Source organism: Cervus elaphus, chromosome 21, assembly GCF_910594005.1.
Source record: "Cervus elaphus chromosome 21, mCerEla1.1, whole genome shotgun sequence".
Classification (NCBI taxonomy): Eukaryota; Metazoa; Chordata; class Mammalia; order Artiodactyla; family Cervidae; genus Cervus; species Cervus elaphus.
Genome location: NC_057835.1, coordinates 53849944 through 53870744, shown reverse-complemented (window position 1 = coordinate 53870744; position 20801 = coordinate 53849944). Strand labels below are relative to the sequence as shown.

Sequence of the window (20801 nt, the reverse complement as noted above, 5' to 3'; positions counted from 1 at the left end):
GAATGCTGAGGCTCTCTTATTAAACCTAAAAATATATTACAGCAAAGCCAAGATTTGAAGTTTCATAGACTGATTTTAGAGCTGATCTTCTTAATCACTAAGGTATCATCCACATAGTGGCTTTGCTAAGTCAATTTAATAATCCACTGCCCCAAAATTAGTAATTTCCTTCTCTGTGATACTTTGATAGTCTAGTGAATTTTATCTTTGGAATTACAACTCTGTGTTGTCATTATTTGTTTAAAATTCTCTACTGATTTATGAGTATCCAGAAGGAAGATATGTTTGCATACCAATAACAGGGAAATATGTATAGTAGGTGTGAGATTATGCTTATATGATTTCATAAAATGAATTAATATATTGACTGATATAAAATTATATTTGAAATATATCTCCTTAATATCATGCCTCTTAAAAAGAGAAATGACAATAAAAATATGGTTAGAATCAAAGACTAAAAGACTAAATAACCCAATAAAAATACGGTTAGAATCAAGGACTAAAAGTCCACCCCAATAGAAATTATACATATGATGTGTTCAGATTTCCTTATCTGAGGAACAAGAGGACTGTTTTGTATGATTTCTTTTCTAGTTCTAATTTATAGAAATATGTTATATAGAAAAATTAAACTTACTGTTGTAAGTGATGTTAAAGCCACGTCCTGACATTGAGTGGTCAGCTTGAAATTCCAACCGCAGTATATGACTATTACTAGTAAGATGAGAAGGCACCTCAGCCCCAGTAAAGGTTCCAAGAATTGGGGAGTCTGGAGAGTCCCCGTCTTTAACAGCAAGGAAGTCAAACTGGGATTCCAGATCAAAGTCGTTGAAAGAAAGGTGTATTCGACTTCCTGGATCAGAGATTATTGTCCAGATGCAATTTAAATTATTTCCATATCCTTCTGGATAATCAGGAGAAAGGACTGTTCCCATTGGTGCAGTAAAGTTAGAGAGGCAAGGAACTGTTAAAATAGGAAAATCATAAAATACAGTAGATGTTAAAAGTATCTCAAATACAGTATCTCAATTTATCATTGTCAATAATTACAATAATCCATTAGAAGTTTGAAAAAAATATTAAACAATGTAATCTCTTATAAAACAGAAAAAATTGTTACTGTTTGCACATTATTAGGGAAGGCAACTAGTACCTTGAATTACTGTATGTTAAATATGCACAAAAATATAATTGGAGTAATAACTTATTTTTACATTTATCATGTCCATGTTAGAGTATCGTGCAAAGTTTTAGTTTCTGTATTTCAAAAAAATATTGGAGAAGAATATAGAAATTTTCATACAAAGCTCACAAAATGACTGAAAACAAACAAACAAAAATAATACGTAGGTTAACATTACCAGGATGATACAACCTGAAGAAAACTTGGAGTAAGGGTAATAACTAGGTGAACTTGATTCCTATCATGGGCATGGGATGCTCTGAGAGCTTCTAACACAAATAAGGAGATGAATTAATACATGATAGTGGCTAACACTGGAAAGACAACTAAAAAATAATTTTCATATCATAGTAAGCTTAGTCTTTATTTCCCCACAGATTTTTTTTTAACTTTTAAAAAATCTGATTTAAAACTGATTTAACACAGAAAAGTTAGACAGCAGAGGAAGGATAAGCAAAAACGATCTATCACACAGAGGAAATCATAGTTTAAAAAAGTATTATATTTTGGCTGATTCATGTCAATGTATGACAAAACCCACTGCAATGTTGTGAAGTAATTAGCCTCCAACTAATAAAAGTAAAAGAAAAAAAATTTAAAAAAATTTTTAAAAAGTATTATATTTTCTTCCAGTGTTTCTTCTTACATATTTTTAAACAAAATTGAATTCATACGATTTTGTACCATACTTTATTGACAAAGGATATGAACTTTGGCCCTCAGAATATTTTGCTAAATTCTTGTCTATAAAAGTTGTATTATCTTATACTTAAATAAAACAAAAATGTATTAGATAGTGCAACACCCCTACTAGCATGGATACTGGTATTATCTGACCTTTTTTATTTAATAAGAAGAATGATATCACAGTGTTTTAATGAACACTGCTTTGTCTTCTAGTGAAGTTGAAGATTCTATCAGCATGATCTAAAGCATAGTAGTATTTCAAAAGACTTTACTTCAAGATCTTTAAATCTAGGTGTTCTTCCAAGAAGACAATCTTTGTCTAATATTGCAGAACCTATTAATGTATTACATCAAAAATGGAAATATTTTAAATCATTTTAGTATATGCTAACATTGTGTTTGACTATTTTAAATAATGCTGACTAGAACAAACTTTAAGAAAATCTAGAGAACACTTTACACAATTTTAAAAGGATTTAAGCCCTCAATTCTGATATATGATAAATGTGTAACAAGTAATAATTTCCTTTTTTAACCAACAATAGCTAATTTGAAAATGCAATTGAAAGATAGTTTATGAAGAAAAACAAAGTTATAAAATACAGGACTATAAAAGTTAAGGACTAGAAATAGTCCTTACAAAAATATGAATAACTCATACAAAGAAAATTATAAACTTATTTAGAACAGGAAATTTTACAAAAAAAAAGAGGTGCCATGGATGCCATGTTCCTGAATGAGAAAACATTATATCAAATATGTAAATTATATAGAAATTGCTTTTAAATTTCAATCAAAATCCTAACATAATCTCTTTAGAAACTTGATCTAATGCGTTGGCACACAACTTGGCAAAAAATAAAAAGGCAAGAATAGATGTGAGAATTTTTATAAGCAAAGTGCTACTAAGCATAATATTAAGTCATTACCATAAAATTAGCATGGCACTCATAGATGTATAACACTAGATCAAAATAAGTTACATAAAAAAAATGCATTTGATATAATTAAGGGTTTAAAGTATTGTATCGTGTGTGTGCTCACTCAGTTGTGTCTGACTCTTTGTGACTCTGTGACCAGTTTCCTCTGTGCATGGGATTTCCCAGGCATGAATACTAGAATAGGTTGCCATTTTCTTTTCCAGAGGATCTTTCTGTCCCAGGGATTGAACCCATGTCTCTTGCACCTCCTACATTAGCAGGCAGATTCTTTACCTGGGAAACCTAAAGTACTGTGTAGACATCTACTTAATCTGACAAGGGAGATTAGCATGATAGATTTGGTCAGTCCTCCCTCATATACTTAGAGCTTCCCTTGTAGTTCAGTCGGTAAAGAATCCGCCTGCAATGCAGGAGACCCAGGATCAATTCCTGGATTGGGAAAATCCCATGGAGAAGGAAATAGTAACACACTCCAGTATTCTTGCCTGGAGAATCCCATGAACAGGGGAGCCTGGCAGGTTACAGTTCATGGGGTCGCAAGAGTTGGACAGGACTTAACGACTAAACACCACCACCCTCAGATGCAGATCATTAAATCAGAGACTAGGAAACTATCATCTGTGGGCCAAATCTAGCCTGAATTCTAATTTTCCAAATGAAATTTTATTTGAACGTAATCTTGTACTTTCATTTTCCTATTGTCCATGAATGTATTTCCTGCTACACTGACAGAGTTTAGTTGCAAAAGGGACCCACGTAACTTATAAAAGCAAAAGTGTTGAAGAGTCCTTATATGTTCATTAGACATATTAGAAATTTATTTATCACCTTTAAAAAATGCAATATAAATTTCTGCATAATATTTTTCAAATATTAGGAAATATTTGGCCTCTATTCACTTAAAAAGTTCTCAGTACATGTTTAAAAATGCTAAAGAATTTTAAATGTTAAAGAATCAACACTTCCAATAAAGGAAAATGTGTGTTTTGCAGCACAAATTAAAATTTAGATAAAATGAAGGTGTTGTAAAGTGCTAAATTTTTCTAATGTCAGTTATATTTTGAAGTAAGGTTTGTGCTAATGCCCTTGTAGGGAATAAAGGATTTCACAAATGAAAAGCATTATCATTATAAGAGTTGGATACAGATAAAATACAAGAAAATTTTAAAATAATTTTAAAACAAGAAAATTATTTTTACTTTCATGATTATGAGCTTATATGTTACCATTTGTATTGAAAACTAAAATCCAAGCTTTTCAATTATTGCACTCGTGCCTGGTAAGCTGTATTTGTTGTAATGAAGATAGTTTTTAATCTAATCTAAAAGTACATCAACAAATAAAACAAATTATATTTTTGCTTCAGCTAAATTGAAATGCTTCAATGTATTTGAAGAAATATATTATTTTAATCCAAGCATATTGTAGGCCATAAACATTAATGAATTTTATTCTGTGAAATATAAATAAATGGCACTTAACCATGCATTAGTGTGAGCATCTACAAGCAAAAATAAGTTAATGCATTATACATAGAATATAACCTTCAAATATTTTTAAGTGTTCCTGATTGCAAATAAGCATGTACTATCTCGTTAAAAATAAATGAGTCCATTAGAATTCGCTTAGATGTATAATTTCCATAAGAAGTATGCTATCTATAAAGTATAAAATGCCACCAATAAAGTGTTATGAGAACATATGTAAAATATACTTTGCAATTACCAAATGAACTATGTTAACTTTATTTAAATCTGCAAGGAAATTTATAGTTTGACATAAGCACACTTGCTAAAGAGAGTACCAAAAAGTGCTACTCGTTCAAAAATAATTACATGGTTCCAGTTCTTTGCAATTAATTACAAAATCAATTATATGCAAGGACAGGGTAACATATGCTATCTGGAAGCAAAGCATTTGGTACTCACAGATACAGATGGGTATGTTTGCAGACCATTGGTTATTTTCTTGACAAACAATGGATTTCTCTCCAATTAATTCAAATCCAAACTGGCATTCGAACCTTAAAACATCACGGTTAGAAAATCCATCACCTTCCCTAATTCCATATAAGGGTGTACCAGGATCACCACAACTTTCTTTTTCAATTTCTGTAACAATAGATGATATGTCAGATTTCAAGGGTTTCAGGCATATGATATCCATACAGTCAATTTAGAGACATATACTCTCTAAACTCAGGATATTTCAGAGCAAAAGATGAAAATGTTCTCCCAGTCTTAATCTTTTGCTACGGTTATGATGTAATTATCTTTAGGGAACACTTAGTGTTTTTCTCTCACTTTGAAGACAGGGAATCAGAGGTCTTCAGAGCTAATGTGGTTGTTCCTAACAGAATAATTGTGAACAATATCCAGATTTTCTGTCTATACTATATACATATAGTACACATATTTACATACATATGTATTTCCCCCAAATTTCAAAAACGTTTCTTATTTTTGTAACCTGTACGTGATACAGGAAATTGCTAGATTGAAACTAGAACACAGGGTAACATCCTCTGCCTCTGTGCTCCTAGAACAATCAGTGAATTCCTTCCACATGGTATCTGCCACTCTCCCTAGTACTTGTTGGTTGAATTACCTTCCCCAACTAGACCCTTTGAAAAGCTCCTTAGAGCAGAGGTCAATTTAGTATTCCAAATTACCCTTATACATTTCTCAACAAATGTTTTTTGGGTGAATTCAATTGAAGGAGATTGAAAGAAAAAATTCTCTTCAGAGCACATTAAAACACCCTTTCAACATGTGCTCAAGGAAACTTCAAATATCTGGGACCTTCATTGTGGAGTGACCAGGCCAATTGTAGATTATTGTGGTGATTGTTTTGGTTTTTAAGTTTCATGAGGTAACATTAACATAGCTATCCTCAAACAACCAAAAATTAACAGTTAAATTAAAAAACAAACAAACTTTGAGATAAAGTTATGATCTCTCTTGACACTCCAATGATCACACGTTCCTGGTTCTTCTGTAATCAACCAGTACCAATTTGTCATGCATCTTTCCAGTTCTTTCCTCATGCTTTTACAATTATACACACACACACACACACACACACACACACAAAATACATATTATTATAAGCATCAGTATTTGCATAAATATAAAAATCCTCTTCACAAAATCTATGTAGTATTGCTTTGTATAAGTATTGTAACTTATATTGCAGTACACTCTCAGCATATTCTATAACATGTTGCTTTTTAATCAAACAATAATTTTGGAGATGTTTTTGAATGCCCTTGTATCCTTAGCAGAAAACATGGATAGTTATTGCGATTTCTTTAATACACTGGATTTGATTTGATATTTATTTCTTTCTGTGTCATAGTGACATTCATTGGTCCTTTGGTCTAAATTTTTTGTTGTGCTGTTTCTGTATAGACTTCATATTGAAGAAAGATTAGCAATTTTCCAGCATTCATTAATCTTTTAGGCTAGGATGTATAACAAGAAAATGATACCTGAGTGTTAGAATTTGCCAAAAAAGAAAAAAAAAGCTGACTGAGTCTGGCATAATTTTGAGGTAGATATCTGAACACTGTTTCAATATCTTCTAAGGTTATTTTCCTATTGAAAAAATTGGGGGAGGATTTAGCAACATAAAATCACACACACACACACATATATAAAACATATATATATATATGTTAGAGAAGTGAAATTTTCCAAAATTTCCAAGTTGATAGTTTAGCAGGTATAGAATTGTGTTATATAATCTTTAAATATATTTTTATAAATATAAATCATAAATTTTCTTACTCCTAATGCAAGTTATTTGTGATTAGTCTTCCAGTTTTCTTTTCTTCATATTTACAAAATATTGTCAAATTTACTAGTCTACTCAAAGTTCAACTCTTTTGCATTATTTTGCTATTCTTTCTCCACCTTCTTAAGCTTAAATTTTAGGATTTGTTTCTATATTAGTTTATTTTCAGCCTTTCTTGTTTCCTTAAAAATATGCTTTTTAGTCTATAAATTTTCTTCAGAGTACTGCTTTTGTATTTAGAGCTTTTGTTGTTGCTGTTGTTGTTCACTTCTAAATAGTTTATAGTTTCCATCTTTATTTCCTCTTTAAATCATAGTTTCAAAGTGCTTTTAAATGTATGGGTCTAGGCTATCATTTTGTTGCTGATTTGTAGTGCTATTGCTTTAATCATCAGTATAAGTATATCCAGCTCTCACAGTGGGTAAATCAGTAAAACATTCAATTCAAATTTGATATATTTTTCAAATTGAAATAACTTATGTCCTTAATTATCTTTTGTCCACCCTCTCTGACAGTTTTTTAAATAACTGTTAAAATTCCAAATTAAGTATGAATTTTTCCAGGTTTCTTTGTAGCTCAATCAAGCTCACTTACATAGTTCACATCACATTGAGTCATTCAACTTATTCAGCAAATATCTGAGGACCTTTGATGTGCTAGATTCTCTTCCAGGTACTATGTGGGATAGATCAATGAATAAGCAGACAGTAACTCCTGCTTTTTAATAGTGTATATTCCACTGGAAGTTCACAAATAATAATGAATAAAAGTCTTACTTTAGAAGGTGATATGTGCTATGGTGGTGGTGCACTTTTATTTATGTTTAAAATATGTTGCAATTTCTTGAATATTTAATGATTTATTACTTTTTATTGTTTCATAACCTATTATTTTTTTTTCATGGACATGATATCCCCCTTTATTTTTATAAGGATATCTAGTATAGTTGTTTCAATTTTTAAAAAATTTTTTTTTATCTGTTTCCTTGGGTATAAGCAGAAGTCTGCTTCAAGTGTAGCAGACTAAAGTTTCTTCTGAAGCAGCATATTTGAAAACGTATTTGATGAATCATAATGGTTGTCAAGCCTACGATGACAAGTGCAGGGGGCAATTATTTGAAGGGAAGAACAAAAATGCTGATTTTGAATGAGTAGTCAAGTAAGTGTTTTTATTGGTTTGCTTCTGTAAACTTCAGGCTTATTTCTTCTAATGTCAGAATCATGTCACACTTCTAGGTATAAATTATCTCTGGTAATCCACGGTGAAGTCCACTTTTATGATCTTCACCCTGAGTTGGGGACCCCTCCCTCTTGATAACTACATTTGCCTTCCATTTTATATCTGGGTACTTGGCTCTGGAGCCAAAATATTTTCTTCTGTAGCAATTACTTGGTTTCTCAAGATTGCCAGTGGCCTATTCTCTGGAGGTTTCTGGTCCCAATGAATGATGGCTTCTTAGGCAGAAGGTATAACAATAGCAGCCCATAGAGGCACTGGTTTATGAAATTCTCAGCTTGTCTCTATATTCCATATATATACATATATATATATATATATTCATATGTTTATTTATATTTATGGGTCTCAGAAATCCCCTATAGCCTTACAATAACTTAGATGTTCTCTTCTTAAGCAACAGATTTTTTTTTTTAATATGTTTTCTATCATCTTTGGGCTAGCGATGAGAATAGGTGCTTACTCTACTATACTATTTTGAAACTATTTTTTTCTTTGCTCCTTTAAAACAATATTCTTTAAATCAATAATATACTTTCAAATGAAGATATAATATTGAAGTTGCAATATTCTCTTAGACTGAGAAACAACATGCAATAAGAAAAATAACCATATACCCCCTGATAGCTCAGTTCATAAAGAATCTGCCTGTAATGCAGGAGACCCTGGTTCAATTCCCAGGTCAGGGACATCCACTGGAGAAGGGATAGGCTACCCACTCCAGCACTCTGGCCTGGAGAATTCCATGGACTGTATAGTCCATAGGGTTCCAAAGAATTGGACAAGACTGAGTGACTTTCACTTTCTTTCACTTATTTTTGAAATTATTTTCTATCAAGGCAAGACTAATAAATAATATCTGAATAAATAATTTATACACACCAGATGAATGTTATAATAGAGTTTTGCACAAAAATCAGTTATTAATAATAGTAACTACCATTTATTTTACATAGAAATTATACTGACATTATGAAAAAACCTTTTTAAAATATTTAATCCTCATTACAAATATATAATGGAACTATTATCACCTCTACTTACTGATAAAAAAAAAAATCAGAGAAGTTAAGTAATGCTCAGAGAAATAATGCTGCAGACTGAATATTTTTGTCTCCCCCTAACTTCATATGGTGAAATATAATGCCCGATGTGATGATATTTTGAGGTGGAGTCTTTGGAAGGTGATAAGGTCATGAGGGTGGAGTCTTCATAAATGGCATTTCTGCAATAATAAAAGAGGAATTCACAAAGGTCCCTTACCTATCTAGCCATGTGAAGACACAGGGAAAAAAAACAGCCATCTGTGAACCAGGAAATGGGCTCTTTTCAAACAGTGAATTTCCCAGGACCTTGATCTTGGACTTAGTATTCATACTTGTTTATAAGTCACCCAGTCTATAGTATTTTTTCTTATAACAGTCAAAACAGATAAGAAATAGATATTAACTTGCCCAATTTCACAAAATCAATAGCACAGTTTAGGTCTGTCTGAATCTATAGCCATGATCCCCAAGCTACTGCAAAGAAATTTTCATTCACTAATTATCCATTTATGAAACATTTGTTTAGTTTCTAACATGTATCAAAAATAAGACTAGGCCCTAGGAATATAAAGACAAATAAGATGTAGCTTATGTCCTTAAATGAGGGCAAAAGGAGGTAGAGCCAAGGCCCGTTGAATTGGAGGTTGACAAATAGGTAAGAATTTCACAGCAGAGGTGAGCCTGAAACTATCTTAGAGCTATTTTACTATATGGACTGAGGAAGAATAAGGAAGGAAAGGTTTCCTAGGTGTAAAAAGAAGAGAAGTATTAGAAAAGATAAGGTCTTTTCTCTTTCTTTAGATGTGGTGACTTGGTGTTAGGAGCCTGAGTTCTTTCAAGATATTATAAGAGAATGTTGTTGTTTAGTCTCCATATCATGCCCAACACTTTTGCTATCCCATGGACTCTAGCCCGCCAGGTTCCTCTGTCCATGGGATTCTCCAGGCAAGAAAACTGGAGTGGGTTGCTATGGCTTGTAAACAACAGAAATTTGTTTCTCATAGTTCTGAAAGTTGAAAAGTCCAAGATCAAGGTGTCAGTAGATTTGGTATCTGGACTGGGCTCATTTTCCAGATTCACCAATGTCTGTCTTTTTGCTATGTCCTCACATGGTAGAAGGGGCTAGGGAGCTCCTAGTGAACTAATTCCATTTATCAGGGACCCACTCTCATCACTTAGTCACCTCCTAAAGGCCCCACGTACAAATATCATCACACTGGGGATTAGGTTTCAACACGTGACTTTTAGAAGCACAAATATTCATCCTATAGCAGAGACAGTGATAATGGCAACAAGAATTTAGGAGATAGTTAGGTCAAGTAAGTGATAATGGGGCTAGAGGCCAAAGAAGCAGAAGCAAGGCCAAGGAAGCAGCCAGTAAAGTTGTAAGATCAGGTATATATGAGGGGACTGTGCAAATCATAAATGTATTGAGGATAAGGATAGCTAGACTTCTCACTATCCAGAAGGGGATGTGGAAAATTGGAACGCTGCAAAGAATTCTGAGTGGCTGAACTAAAATTGGAGAAATTGATGTTAATTCATGTTTAAAATATAGATATACACAGATAGAGATGAATGTGCCTGTATTATGTCAAACACCACACATATGCACATGTGTGCATGCACAGATATTGTCCCATCCACTGAGAGTCCTAAAAACAATAAGTACTTATAGCAACAAGGACATGAGTGCTTACATCCTGGTGTCTGAATACCATTCTTCACTAAAGGGAATCAGGAAAACGCTTCCAGCAGTGGTCAAGGAAACATAAAGGACAAAACTGGAACACCTTGTGTAAAAAGAAATGCTTAAAGAATGATGGGGACATATTGAAAAGACATGCAGGCCAGCCTGAAGGAACTACACTGGCCATTCTAGGGCAGCTTAATCAGTTGTGTCAGTCGCCTATAGGTTTGAGGCATGGAGCAACCATTGGTATAGTCACCTTTATTTTGTCTATTGCAGCAAAATTGTAGTAGCTCCAGGATCCAGATTTGATCCTACAAAATTGCCAGAAACTTGGTCTCTCTCAACAGCTTCTCTAAGGTGCTACAGTGCCACCTGTAACTGTGGACAATTTAATGTCTGAGGGATGAACTTTGACTACCAAGAAAAAAGATGGGAAGGAGACCAGAAGAAATATTGCTCATCCGCCTTCTCCCAAAACAGGTGGTTTGAAACCACAGCTGGTCCATGAGGCCCACATGGCCAATACACTGTGTTTTCCTTGAGTCTGTGGCTACTCAGTAACTTACTACCTTATATTTGATCCCCCTGCTTCCCCGTTATATCTCTTTTTTCCCTTCATTTTTGCTGTCTTGGAATTGTACTCTGCCCTCCCCACATAAAGTCTTAGTCTATAAGCTTCATCAGAGCCTTTGTTTTCTACGGAATGAAGGCTAAGACGGGGCTTCCCAGGTGGTGCTAGCGGTAAAGAACTCACCTGCCAATGCAGGAGACATAAGATAGAAGATCCCCTGGAGAAGGGTATGGCAACCCACTCAAGTATCCTTGCCTGAAGAATCCCATTGACAGAAGAACCTGGTGGGCTGCCATCCGTAGAATTGCACAAAATCAGACACTACTGAAGTGACACAGCACACATGTATGCAAAGCTTTGATAAGTAACTTAAAACTGGCAAACAGTAAACAAAGTGAGGGATTAGGCTATCTAAAGGTCCCAGGAAGAGAAGATCATCAGTTCCCATTATCGAGAGATTATACTTTGACAGGAGATTTGCTAAATACTTACCTGCTTTAACACATGTATCACTTATTATAACACTGAGAGGAAGACCCTATTTATTCTACTTTAATGGGTGAAAAAACAAGGTTCTGAGAAGCTGACCAAGGTCAGATATGTAGAAATAGTTCAAGTGAGTTTCCACTCAACATCAACCTGACTCCAATGACCACATGCTGCCATCGTTTAATACTGCTTGAGAGAAAGGATGGAGAGAGTACTGTTAGCCAGGCACTGGAATAATGAAGGAAAGAAAATTGCTTCCAGTGTTGGAACAGGAACAAAAAATAGTAACATTAATTTTAAGAGAGGTTCTTGTCTTGAATATTTCAACACACCAAACCACCTTTATGGCACCAGGATAATTTTTAAACTATCCGTATCTCTTCAAATTCTGTACTATGGAAGTCCTCGTGTTTTAAACCTTTCCTGTCTCTTCCTTTTGGTCTGCAACCATTTTCCTACTAACTACCTAAGTGTCAGGCATGTCAAGACATTTTCACATCAACATGCTCTTAGGCAAGATGACTCAGCCAGGAAATAAGAAACATCCTGGTAAGTAACACCTGGGGAAATTCCTGTGATCTTTTAAGGTCTAACTATACCTCTTTCATAAAGATTGACCTGAGTTTGTAACTCTAGTCACTTGCTCCTTTCTTTGAATTTCTATACGCCAACATCCATTGGATCAAAGAAAAAGCTAGAGAATTCCAGAAAACAAAACAAAACAACTGCAAAAAAAATCTATCTCTGCTTCATTGACTATGTTAAAGCCATTGATTCTGTGGATCACAACAAACTGTAGAAAATTTTTAAAGAGATGGGAATACCAAAACACCTTACCTGCCTCCCAAGAAACCTATATTCAGGCCAAGAAGCAACAGTTAGAACCAGACATGGAACAACAGACTGTTTCAATATTGTGAAAGGAGTATGTCAAGGCTGTATAATGCCACCCTGCTTATTTAATTTTTATGCAGAGTACATCATGAAAAACGCTGGGCTGGATGAAGCAAAAGCTGGAATCAAGATTGCCGGGAGAAATATCAGTAACCTCAGATATGCAGATGACACCAGCCTTATGGCAGAAGAGGAACTAAAGAGCCTATTGATGAACATGAAAGAGGACAGTGAAAAAACTGGCTTAAAACTCACATTCAACAAACAAAGATCATGGCATCAGGTCCCATCACTTCACGGCAAACAGATGAGAACAATGGGAACAGTGAGAGACTTTATTTTCTTGGGCTCCAAAGTCATTGTAGATGGTGACTGCAGTCATGAAATTAAGACGCTTACTCCTTGGAAGAAGCTCCTTGATAGCATATTAAAAAGCAGAGCCATTACTTTGCCAACAAATGTCCATATAGTCCAAGCTATGGCTATTCCAGTAGTCATGTATGGATGTGAGAGTTGAACCATAAAGAAGGCTGAGCACTGAAGAACTGATGCTTTTGAAGTGTGGTGTTGGAGAAGACTCTTGAAAGTCCCTTGGACTGCAAGGAGATCAAACCAGTCAATCCTAAAGCTAATCAGTCCTGATTATGCATTAGAAGGACTGATGCTGAAGCTGAAGCTCCAATACTTTGGCCACCTGATGTGAAGAGCTGACTCATTACAAAAGACACTGATGCTGGGAAAGATTGAAGGCAAGAGGAGAAGGGGACAACAGAAGAAAAGATGGTTGGATGGCATCACTGATACAATGGACATGAGTTTGAGCAAGCTCTGGGTGATGGTGAAGGACAGGGAAGTCTGGCCTGCTGCAGTCCATGGGGTTGCAAAGAGCTGGACATGACTGAGAGCCTGAACAACAACAGGCCTTAGGGATACTTACATCAATCCTTATATTTTACTATAATTATTTACTCATTTGTCTCTTCCCATGATATTTTATTCATAACTTTGCATTTCAAGTGTCTGTATACATAGTGATGACAAACATTCATATATCATGTATGTGTTAGGCAAAGTTCTAAGCATTTGTTACATTTAACCTTGACACAACCCTATGCAGACCCAATGAGGTAAGTAACTTGCCTAGAGTCACACATATTTTAAATAGTAAATCTATGATTTGAACCCAGGTGGTATGGTTCCCCACAATATGCATTCTTTTTTTTTTTTTTAATTTTTTTATTAGTTGGAGGCTAATTACTTCACAACATTTCAGTGGGTTTTGTCATACATTGATATGAATCAGCCATAGATTTACACTTATTCCCCATCCCGATCCCCCCTCCCATCTCCCTCTCCACCCGATTCCTCTGGGTCTTCCCAGTGCACCAGGCCGGAGCACTTGTCTCATGCATCCCACCTGGGCTGGTGATCTGTTTCACCATAGATAGTATACATGCTGTTCTTTTGAAACATCCCACCCTCACCTTCTCCCACAGAGTTCAAAAGTCTGTTCTGTATTTCTGTGTCTCTTTTTCTGTTTTGCATATAGGGTTATCGTTACCATCTTTCTAAATTCCATATATATGTGTTAGTATGCTGTAATGTTCTTTATCTTTCTGGCTTACTTCACTCTGTATAAGGGGCTCCAGCTTCATCCATCTCATTAGGACTGGTTCAAATGAATTCTTTTTGACGGCTGAGTAAAATTCCATGGTGTATATGTACCACAGCTTCCTTATCCATTCATCTGCTGATGGGCATCTAGGTTGCTTCCATGTCCTGGCTATTATAAACAGTGCTGCGATGAACATTGGGGTGCACGTGTCTCTTTCAGATCTGGTTTCCTCAGTGTGTATGCCCAGAAATGGGATTGCTGGGTCATATGGCAGTTCTATTTCCAGTTTTTTAAGGAATCTCCACACTGTTTTCCATAGTGGCTGTACTAGTTTGCATTCCCACCAACAATGTAAGAGGGTTCCCTTTTCTCCACAGCCTCTCCAGCATTTATTGCTTGTAGACTTTTGGATAGCAGCCATCCTGACTGGTGTGTAATGGTACCTCATTGTGGTTTTGATTTGCATTTCTCTAATAATGAGTGATGTTGAGCACCTTTTCATGTGTTTGTTAGCCATCTGTATGTCTTCTTTGGAGAAATGTCTGTTTAGTTCTCTGGCCCATTTTTTGATTGGGTCATTTATTTTTCTGGAATTGAGCTGCAGGAGTTGCTTGTATATTTTTGAGATTAATCCTTTGTCTGTTTCTTCATTTGCTATTATTTTCTCCCAATCTGAGGGCTGTCTTTTCACCTTACTTATAGTTACTTTTGTAGTGCAAAAGCTTTTAAGTTTCATTAGATCCCATTTGTTTAGTTTTGCTTTTATTTCCAATATTCTGGGAGGTGGGTCATAGAGGATCTTGCTGTGATTTATGTCGGAGAGTGTTTTGCCTATGTTCTCCTCTATGAGTTTTATAGTTTCTGGTCTTACATTTAGATCTTTAATCCATTTTGAGTTTATTTTTGTGTATGGTGTTAGAAAGTGTTCTAGTTTCATTCTTTTGCAAGTGGTTGACCAGTTTTCCCAGCACCACTTGTTAAAGAGGTTGTCTTTTTTCCATTGTATATCCTTGCCTCCTTTGTCAAAGATAAGGTGTCCATAGGTTCGTGGATTTATCTCTGGGCTTTCTATTCTGTTCCACTGATCTATATTTCTGTCTTTGTGCCAGTACCACACTGTCTTGATGACTGTGGCTTTGTAGTAGAGTCTGAAGTCAGGCAGGTTGATTCCTCCAGTTCCATTCTTCTTTTTCAAGATTACTTTGGCTATTCGAGGTTTTTTGTATTTCCACACAAATTGTGAAATTCTTTGGTCTAGTTCTGTGAAAAATACCGTTGGTAGCTTGATAGGGATTGCATTGAATCTATAGATTGCTTTGGGTAGAATAGCCATTTTGACAATATTGATTCTTCCAATCCATGAACACGGTATGTTTCTCCATCTGTATGTGTCCTCTTTGATTTCTTTCATCAGTGTTTTATAGTTTTCTATGTATAGGTCTTTTGTTTCTTTAGGTAGATATACTCCTAAGTATTTTATTCTTTTTGTTGCAATGGTGAATGGTATTGTTTCCTTAATTTCTCTTTCTGTTTTTTCATTGTTAGTATATAGGAATGCAAGGGATTTCTGTGTGTTAATTTTATATCCTGCAACTTTACTATATTCGTTGATTAGTTCTAGTAATTTTCTGGTAGAGTCTTTAGGGTTTTCTATATAGAGGATCATGTCATCTGCAAACAGTGAGAGTTTTACTTCTTCTTTTCCTATCTGGATTCCTTTTACTTCTTTTTCTGCTCTGATTGCTGTGGCCAAAACTTCCAACACTATGTTGAACAGTAGTGGTGAGAGTGGGCACCCTTGTCTTGTTCCTGATTTCAAGGGAAATGCTTTCAATTTTTCACCATTGAGGGTGATGCTTGCTGTGGGTTTGTCATATATAGCTTTCATTATGTTGAGGTATGTTCCTTCTATTCCTGCTTTTTGGAGAGTTTTAATCATAAATGAGTGTTGAATTTTGTCAAAGGCTTTCTCTGCATCTATTGAGATAATCATATGGTTTTTATCTTTCAATTTGTTAATGTGGTGTATTACATTGATTGATTTGCGGATATTGAAGAATCCTTGCATTCCTGGGATAAAGCCCACTTGGTCGTGGTGTATGATTTTTTTAATATGTTGTTGGATTCTGTTTGCTAGAATTTTGTTAAGGATTTTTGCATCTATGTTCATCAGTGATATTGGCCTGTAGTTTTCTTTTTTTGTGGCATCTTTGTCAGGTTTTGGAATTAGGGTGATGGTGTCCTCATAGAATGAGTTTGGAAGTTTACCTTCTTCTGCAATTTTCTGGAAGAGTTTGAGTAAGGTAGGTGTTAGCTCTTCTCTAAATTTTTGGTAGAATTCAGCTGTGAAGCCATCTGGTCCTGGGCTTTTGTTTGCTGGAAGATTTTTGATTACAGTTTCGATTTCCTTGCCTGTGATGGGTCTGTTAAGATCTTCTATTTCTTCCTGGTTCAGTTTTGGAAAGTTATACTTTTCTAAGAATTTGTCCATTTCATCCAAGTTGTCCATTTTATTGACATAGAGCTGCTGGTAGTAGTCTCTTATGATCCTTTGTATTTCAGTGTTGTCTGTTGTGATCTCTCCATTTTAATTTCTAATTTTGTTAATTTGGTTCTTCTCTCTTTGTTTCTTAATGAGTCTTGCTAATGGTTTGTCAATTTTGTTTATTTTTTCAAAAAACCAGCTTTTAGCTTTGTTGATTTTTGCTATGGTCTCTTTAGTTTCTATTGCATTTATTTCTGCCTTAATTTTTAAGATTTCTTTCCTTCTGCTAACCCTGGGGTTCTTCATTTCTTCCTTCTCTAATTGCTTTAGGTGTAGAGTTAGGTTATTTATTTGGCTTTTTTCTTGTTTCTTGATGTAAGCCTGTAATGCTATGAACCTTCCCCTTAGCACTGCTTTTACAGTGTCCCATAGGTTTTGGGTTGTTGTGTTTTCATTTTCATTCATTTCTATACATATTTTGATTTCTTTTTTGATTTCTTCTATGATTTGTTGGTTATTCAGAAGCGTGTTATTTAGCCTCCAGGTGTTTGAATTTTTAACAAATTTTTTCCTGTAATTGAGATCTAATCTTACTGCACTGTGGTCAGAAAAGATGACTGGAATGATTTCAATTTTTTTGAATTTTCCAAGACCAGATTTATGGCCCAGGATGTGATCTATTCTGGAGAAGGTTCCGTGTGCACTTGAGAAAAAGGTGAAGTTGATTGTTTTGGGGTGAAATGTCCTATAGACATCAATTAGGTCTCGCTGGTCCATTGTGTCATTTAAGGTTTGTGTTTCCTTGTTAATTTTCTGTTTAGTTGATCTATCCATAGTTGTGAGTGGGGTATTAAAGTCTCCCACTATTATTGTGTTACTATTAATTTCCTCTTTCATACTCGTTAGTGTTTGCCGTACATATTGCGGTGCTCCTATGTTGGGTGCATATATATTTATAATTGTTATATCTTCTTCTTGGATTGATCCTTTGATCATTATGTAGTGTCCTTCTTTGTCTCTTTTCACAGCTTTTATTTGAAAGTCTATTTTATCTGATATGAGTATTGCGACTCCTGCTTTCTTTTGGTCTCCGTTTGCATGAAATATTTTTTTCCAGCCCTTCACTTTTAGTCTGTATGTGTCTCTTGTTTTGAGGTGGGTCTCTTGTAGACAGCATATATGGGGGTCTTGTTTTTGTATCCATTCAGCCAATCTTTGTCTTTTGGTTGGGGCATTCAACCCATTTACATTTAGGGTAATTATTGATAGGTGTGGTCCTGTTGCCATTTACTTTGTTGTTTTGGGTTCACGTTTATACAACCTTTCTGCATTTCCTGTCTAGAGAAGATCCTTTAGCATTTGTTGAAGAGCTGGTTTGGTGGTGCTGAATTCTCTCAGCTTTTGCTTATCTGTAAAGCTTTTGAGTTCTCCTTCATATCTGAATGAGATCCTTGCTGGATACAGTAATCTAGGTTGTAGGTTATTCTCTTTCATTACTTTCAGGACGTCCTGCCATTCCCTTCTGGCCTGGAGGGTTTCTATTGATAGGTCAGCTGTTATCCTTATGGGAATCCCTTTGTGTGTTATTTGTTGTTTTTCCCTTGCTGCTTTTAATATTTGTTCTTTGTGTTTGATCTTTGTTAGTTTGATTAATATGTGTCTTGGGGTGTTTCGCCTTGGGTTTATCCTGTTTGGGACTCTCTGGGTTTCTTGGACTTGAGTGGCTATTTCCTTCCCCATTTTAGGGAAGTTTTCAGCTATTATCTCCTCGAGTATTTTCTCATGGCCTTTCTTTTTGTCTTCTTCTTCTGGAACTCCTATGATTCGAATGTTGGGGCATTTCACAGTGTCCCAGAGGTCCCTGAGGTTGTCCTCATTTCTTTTGATCCTTTTTTCTTTTTTCCTCTCTGCTTCATTTATTTCCACCAGTTTATCTTCTACCTCACTTATCCTATCTTCTGCCTCCGTTATTCTACTCTTGGTTCCCTCCAAAGTGTTTTTGATCTCATTCATTGCATTGTTCATTTTTAACTGACTCTTTTTTATTTCTTCTAGGTCTTTATTAAACAGTTCTTGAATCTTTTCAATCTTTGTCTCCAGGCTATTTATCTGTAACTCCATTTTGTTTTCAAGATTTTGGATCATTTTTATTATCATTATTCTAAATTCTTTTTCAGGTAGATTCCCTATCTCCTCCTCTTTTGTTTGACTTGGTGGGCATTTTTCATGTTCCTTTACCTGTTGGGTATTTCTTTGCCTTTTCATCTTGTTTAGATTGCTGTGTCTGGAGTGGACTTTCTGTATTCTGGAGGTCTGTGGTTCCTTTTTATTGTGGAGGATTTACCCAGTGGGTGGGGTTAGACGATTGGCTTGTCAAGGTTTCCCGGTTAGGGAAGCTTGCGTCAGTGTACTGGTGCGTGGAACTTGATTTCTTCTTTTTGGAGAGCAATGGAGTGCCCAGTAATGAGTTTTGAGATGGGTCTATGTGTTAGGTGTCACCTTGGGCAGCCTGTATGTTGACATTCGGGGCTATGTTCCTGTGTTGCTGGAGAATTTGCGTGGTATGTCTTGCTCTAAAACTTACTGGCTCTTGGGTGGTGGTTGGTTTCAGTGTAGGTATGGAGGCTTTTGGACGGTCACTTATTGCTTAAAGTTCCATGTAGTCAGGAGTTTTCTGGTGTTCTCAGGTTTTGGGCTTAAGTTTCCTGCCTCTGGATTTCAGTTTTATTCTTCCTGTAGTCTCAGGACTTCTCCAACTATACAGCACTGATAATAAAACTTCTAGGTTAATGGCGAAAAGATTCTCCCCTGTTAGGGACACCCAGAGAGGTTCACAGAGTTACATGAACAGGAGAAAAGGGAGGAGGGAGATAGAGATGAGCAGGAGGAGAAAAAGGGGGACTCAAGAGGAGAGAGACAGATCTACGCAGCTGTCTGTTCCCAGAGTGTTCTCCGTATCTCAGACACCTACAAGGATTCACAGAATTGGATTGGGAAGAGAAGGGGAAACGAGGAAATAGAGGTGTTCTGAGGTAGAAAACAGAGAGTCAAGATTGGGAGAGAATAATCTTCGGTTTAAAGATAGGGCTTCTCTTTTTTTTTTTTTTGGTAAGGTTATAGTGTAGTGAAAATGAAAATGAAGAGTAGTACAGGAGTTCTAGAGGACTTTAAAAGAAATAAGAGAAAAAGAAAAATAGAAAATAAAAGAGAAAACGGAAAGGAAAAAAAAGAAGAAAAAAGAAAAAAAAGAAAAAAAAACAAAAAAAAAAAAAAAAAGAAAAAAAAAATTTTTTTTTTCCCCTAATTAAAAAAATCGTAAAAATCTATGAAAATGAAAGTTAAGGAGTAATGGGGGAGTAATAGGGAATTTTAAAGGAAAATAAAAGAGAAAAAATAAAAAAAGAAAAAATATAAAAAGAAAAAAAAATTTTTTTTTTTTTCCTTACTTAGAAAAAAAAAAGTAAAAATATATCTAGGAGTTTCTCTGGAGCTGTTGCGGTCAGTGTGGGTTCGGCTCAGTTTCAGATAGCTCCTCGTTCCAGCTTACACTTCTCGATATCTACAGGGCCCTTCCGGTGAAGTCGGTGTTTTCTACAGGGATTTTAATCTGTTGCACCAGTCCCTTCTGAAGCCGGTCCCTTTGTTTATTTGGCTTCTGTTTGCCGGTCTCTTCAGAGCCTCATTTCCGCCCTGACACAGGCGGGCGGAGGTGGACTCTTATTCAGTCAGCTAGTTCCGTTGCGCTGCTGGGAGGGGCTGACGCTGCGGGGATGGGCTGGCGCTGCGGGGCGGGGCTGACGCTGCGGGGAGGGGCTGGCCCTGCGGGGGCGGGCTGGCACTGCCGGGAGGGGCTGACGCTGCTTTCTCCGTCTGTGCTGCTCAGGCTCCCGGCTGTTCTATATGGAGCGCGCCCCGCGCTGCGCTAGGTTCCAGCCCTCGGGTGTTACACAAAAGCGCGGAAGGAAAAGCTGCGCCTGCTCTCTGTGCCTTCCCCGTCAGAGCGGTCCAGGCAGCCAGGGGCTTGGTGGGCGCGCTATCCCCAGGTGTGGCGCACTCACTCCCTTCCGCGGACCCAGTCTCAGTTTCCGCTGGCGCCAGTCGGGTGCGCGCGCCTTCCGCCCTCTGCGTCCCCAGCCCCAGTCCCCGCCCGCGCCGGTCGGGTG

At 36.1% G+C, this 20801-nt stretch overlaps 1 protein-coding gene across 1 annotated transcript in view; it reads right to left on the bottom strand.

Moving 5' to 3' along the window:
• The window catches only part of CSMD3 (CUB and Sushi multiple domains 3), a 1322573-nt gene that overhangs the window by 474687 nt on the left and 827085 nt on the right, over nucleotides 1-20801 (bottom strand). The window contains exons 14-15 of the mRNA XM_043879976.1: nucleotides 4743-4925; nucleotides 641-967 (exon numbers count right to left, since the gene is read on the bottom strand). Coding sequence (XP_043735911.1) covers nucleotides 641-967; nucleotides 4743-4925 — 510 coding nt within the window. The remainder of the gene's footprint in view (nucleotides 1-640; nucleotides 968-4742; nucleotides 4926-20801) is intronic.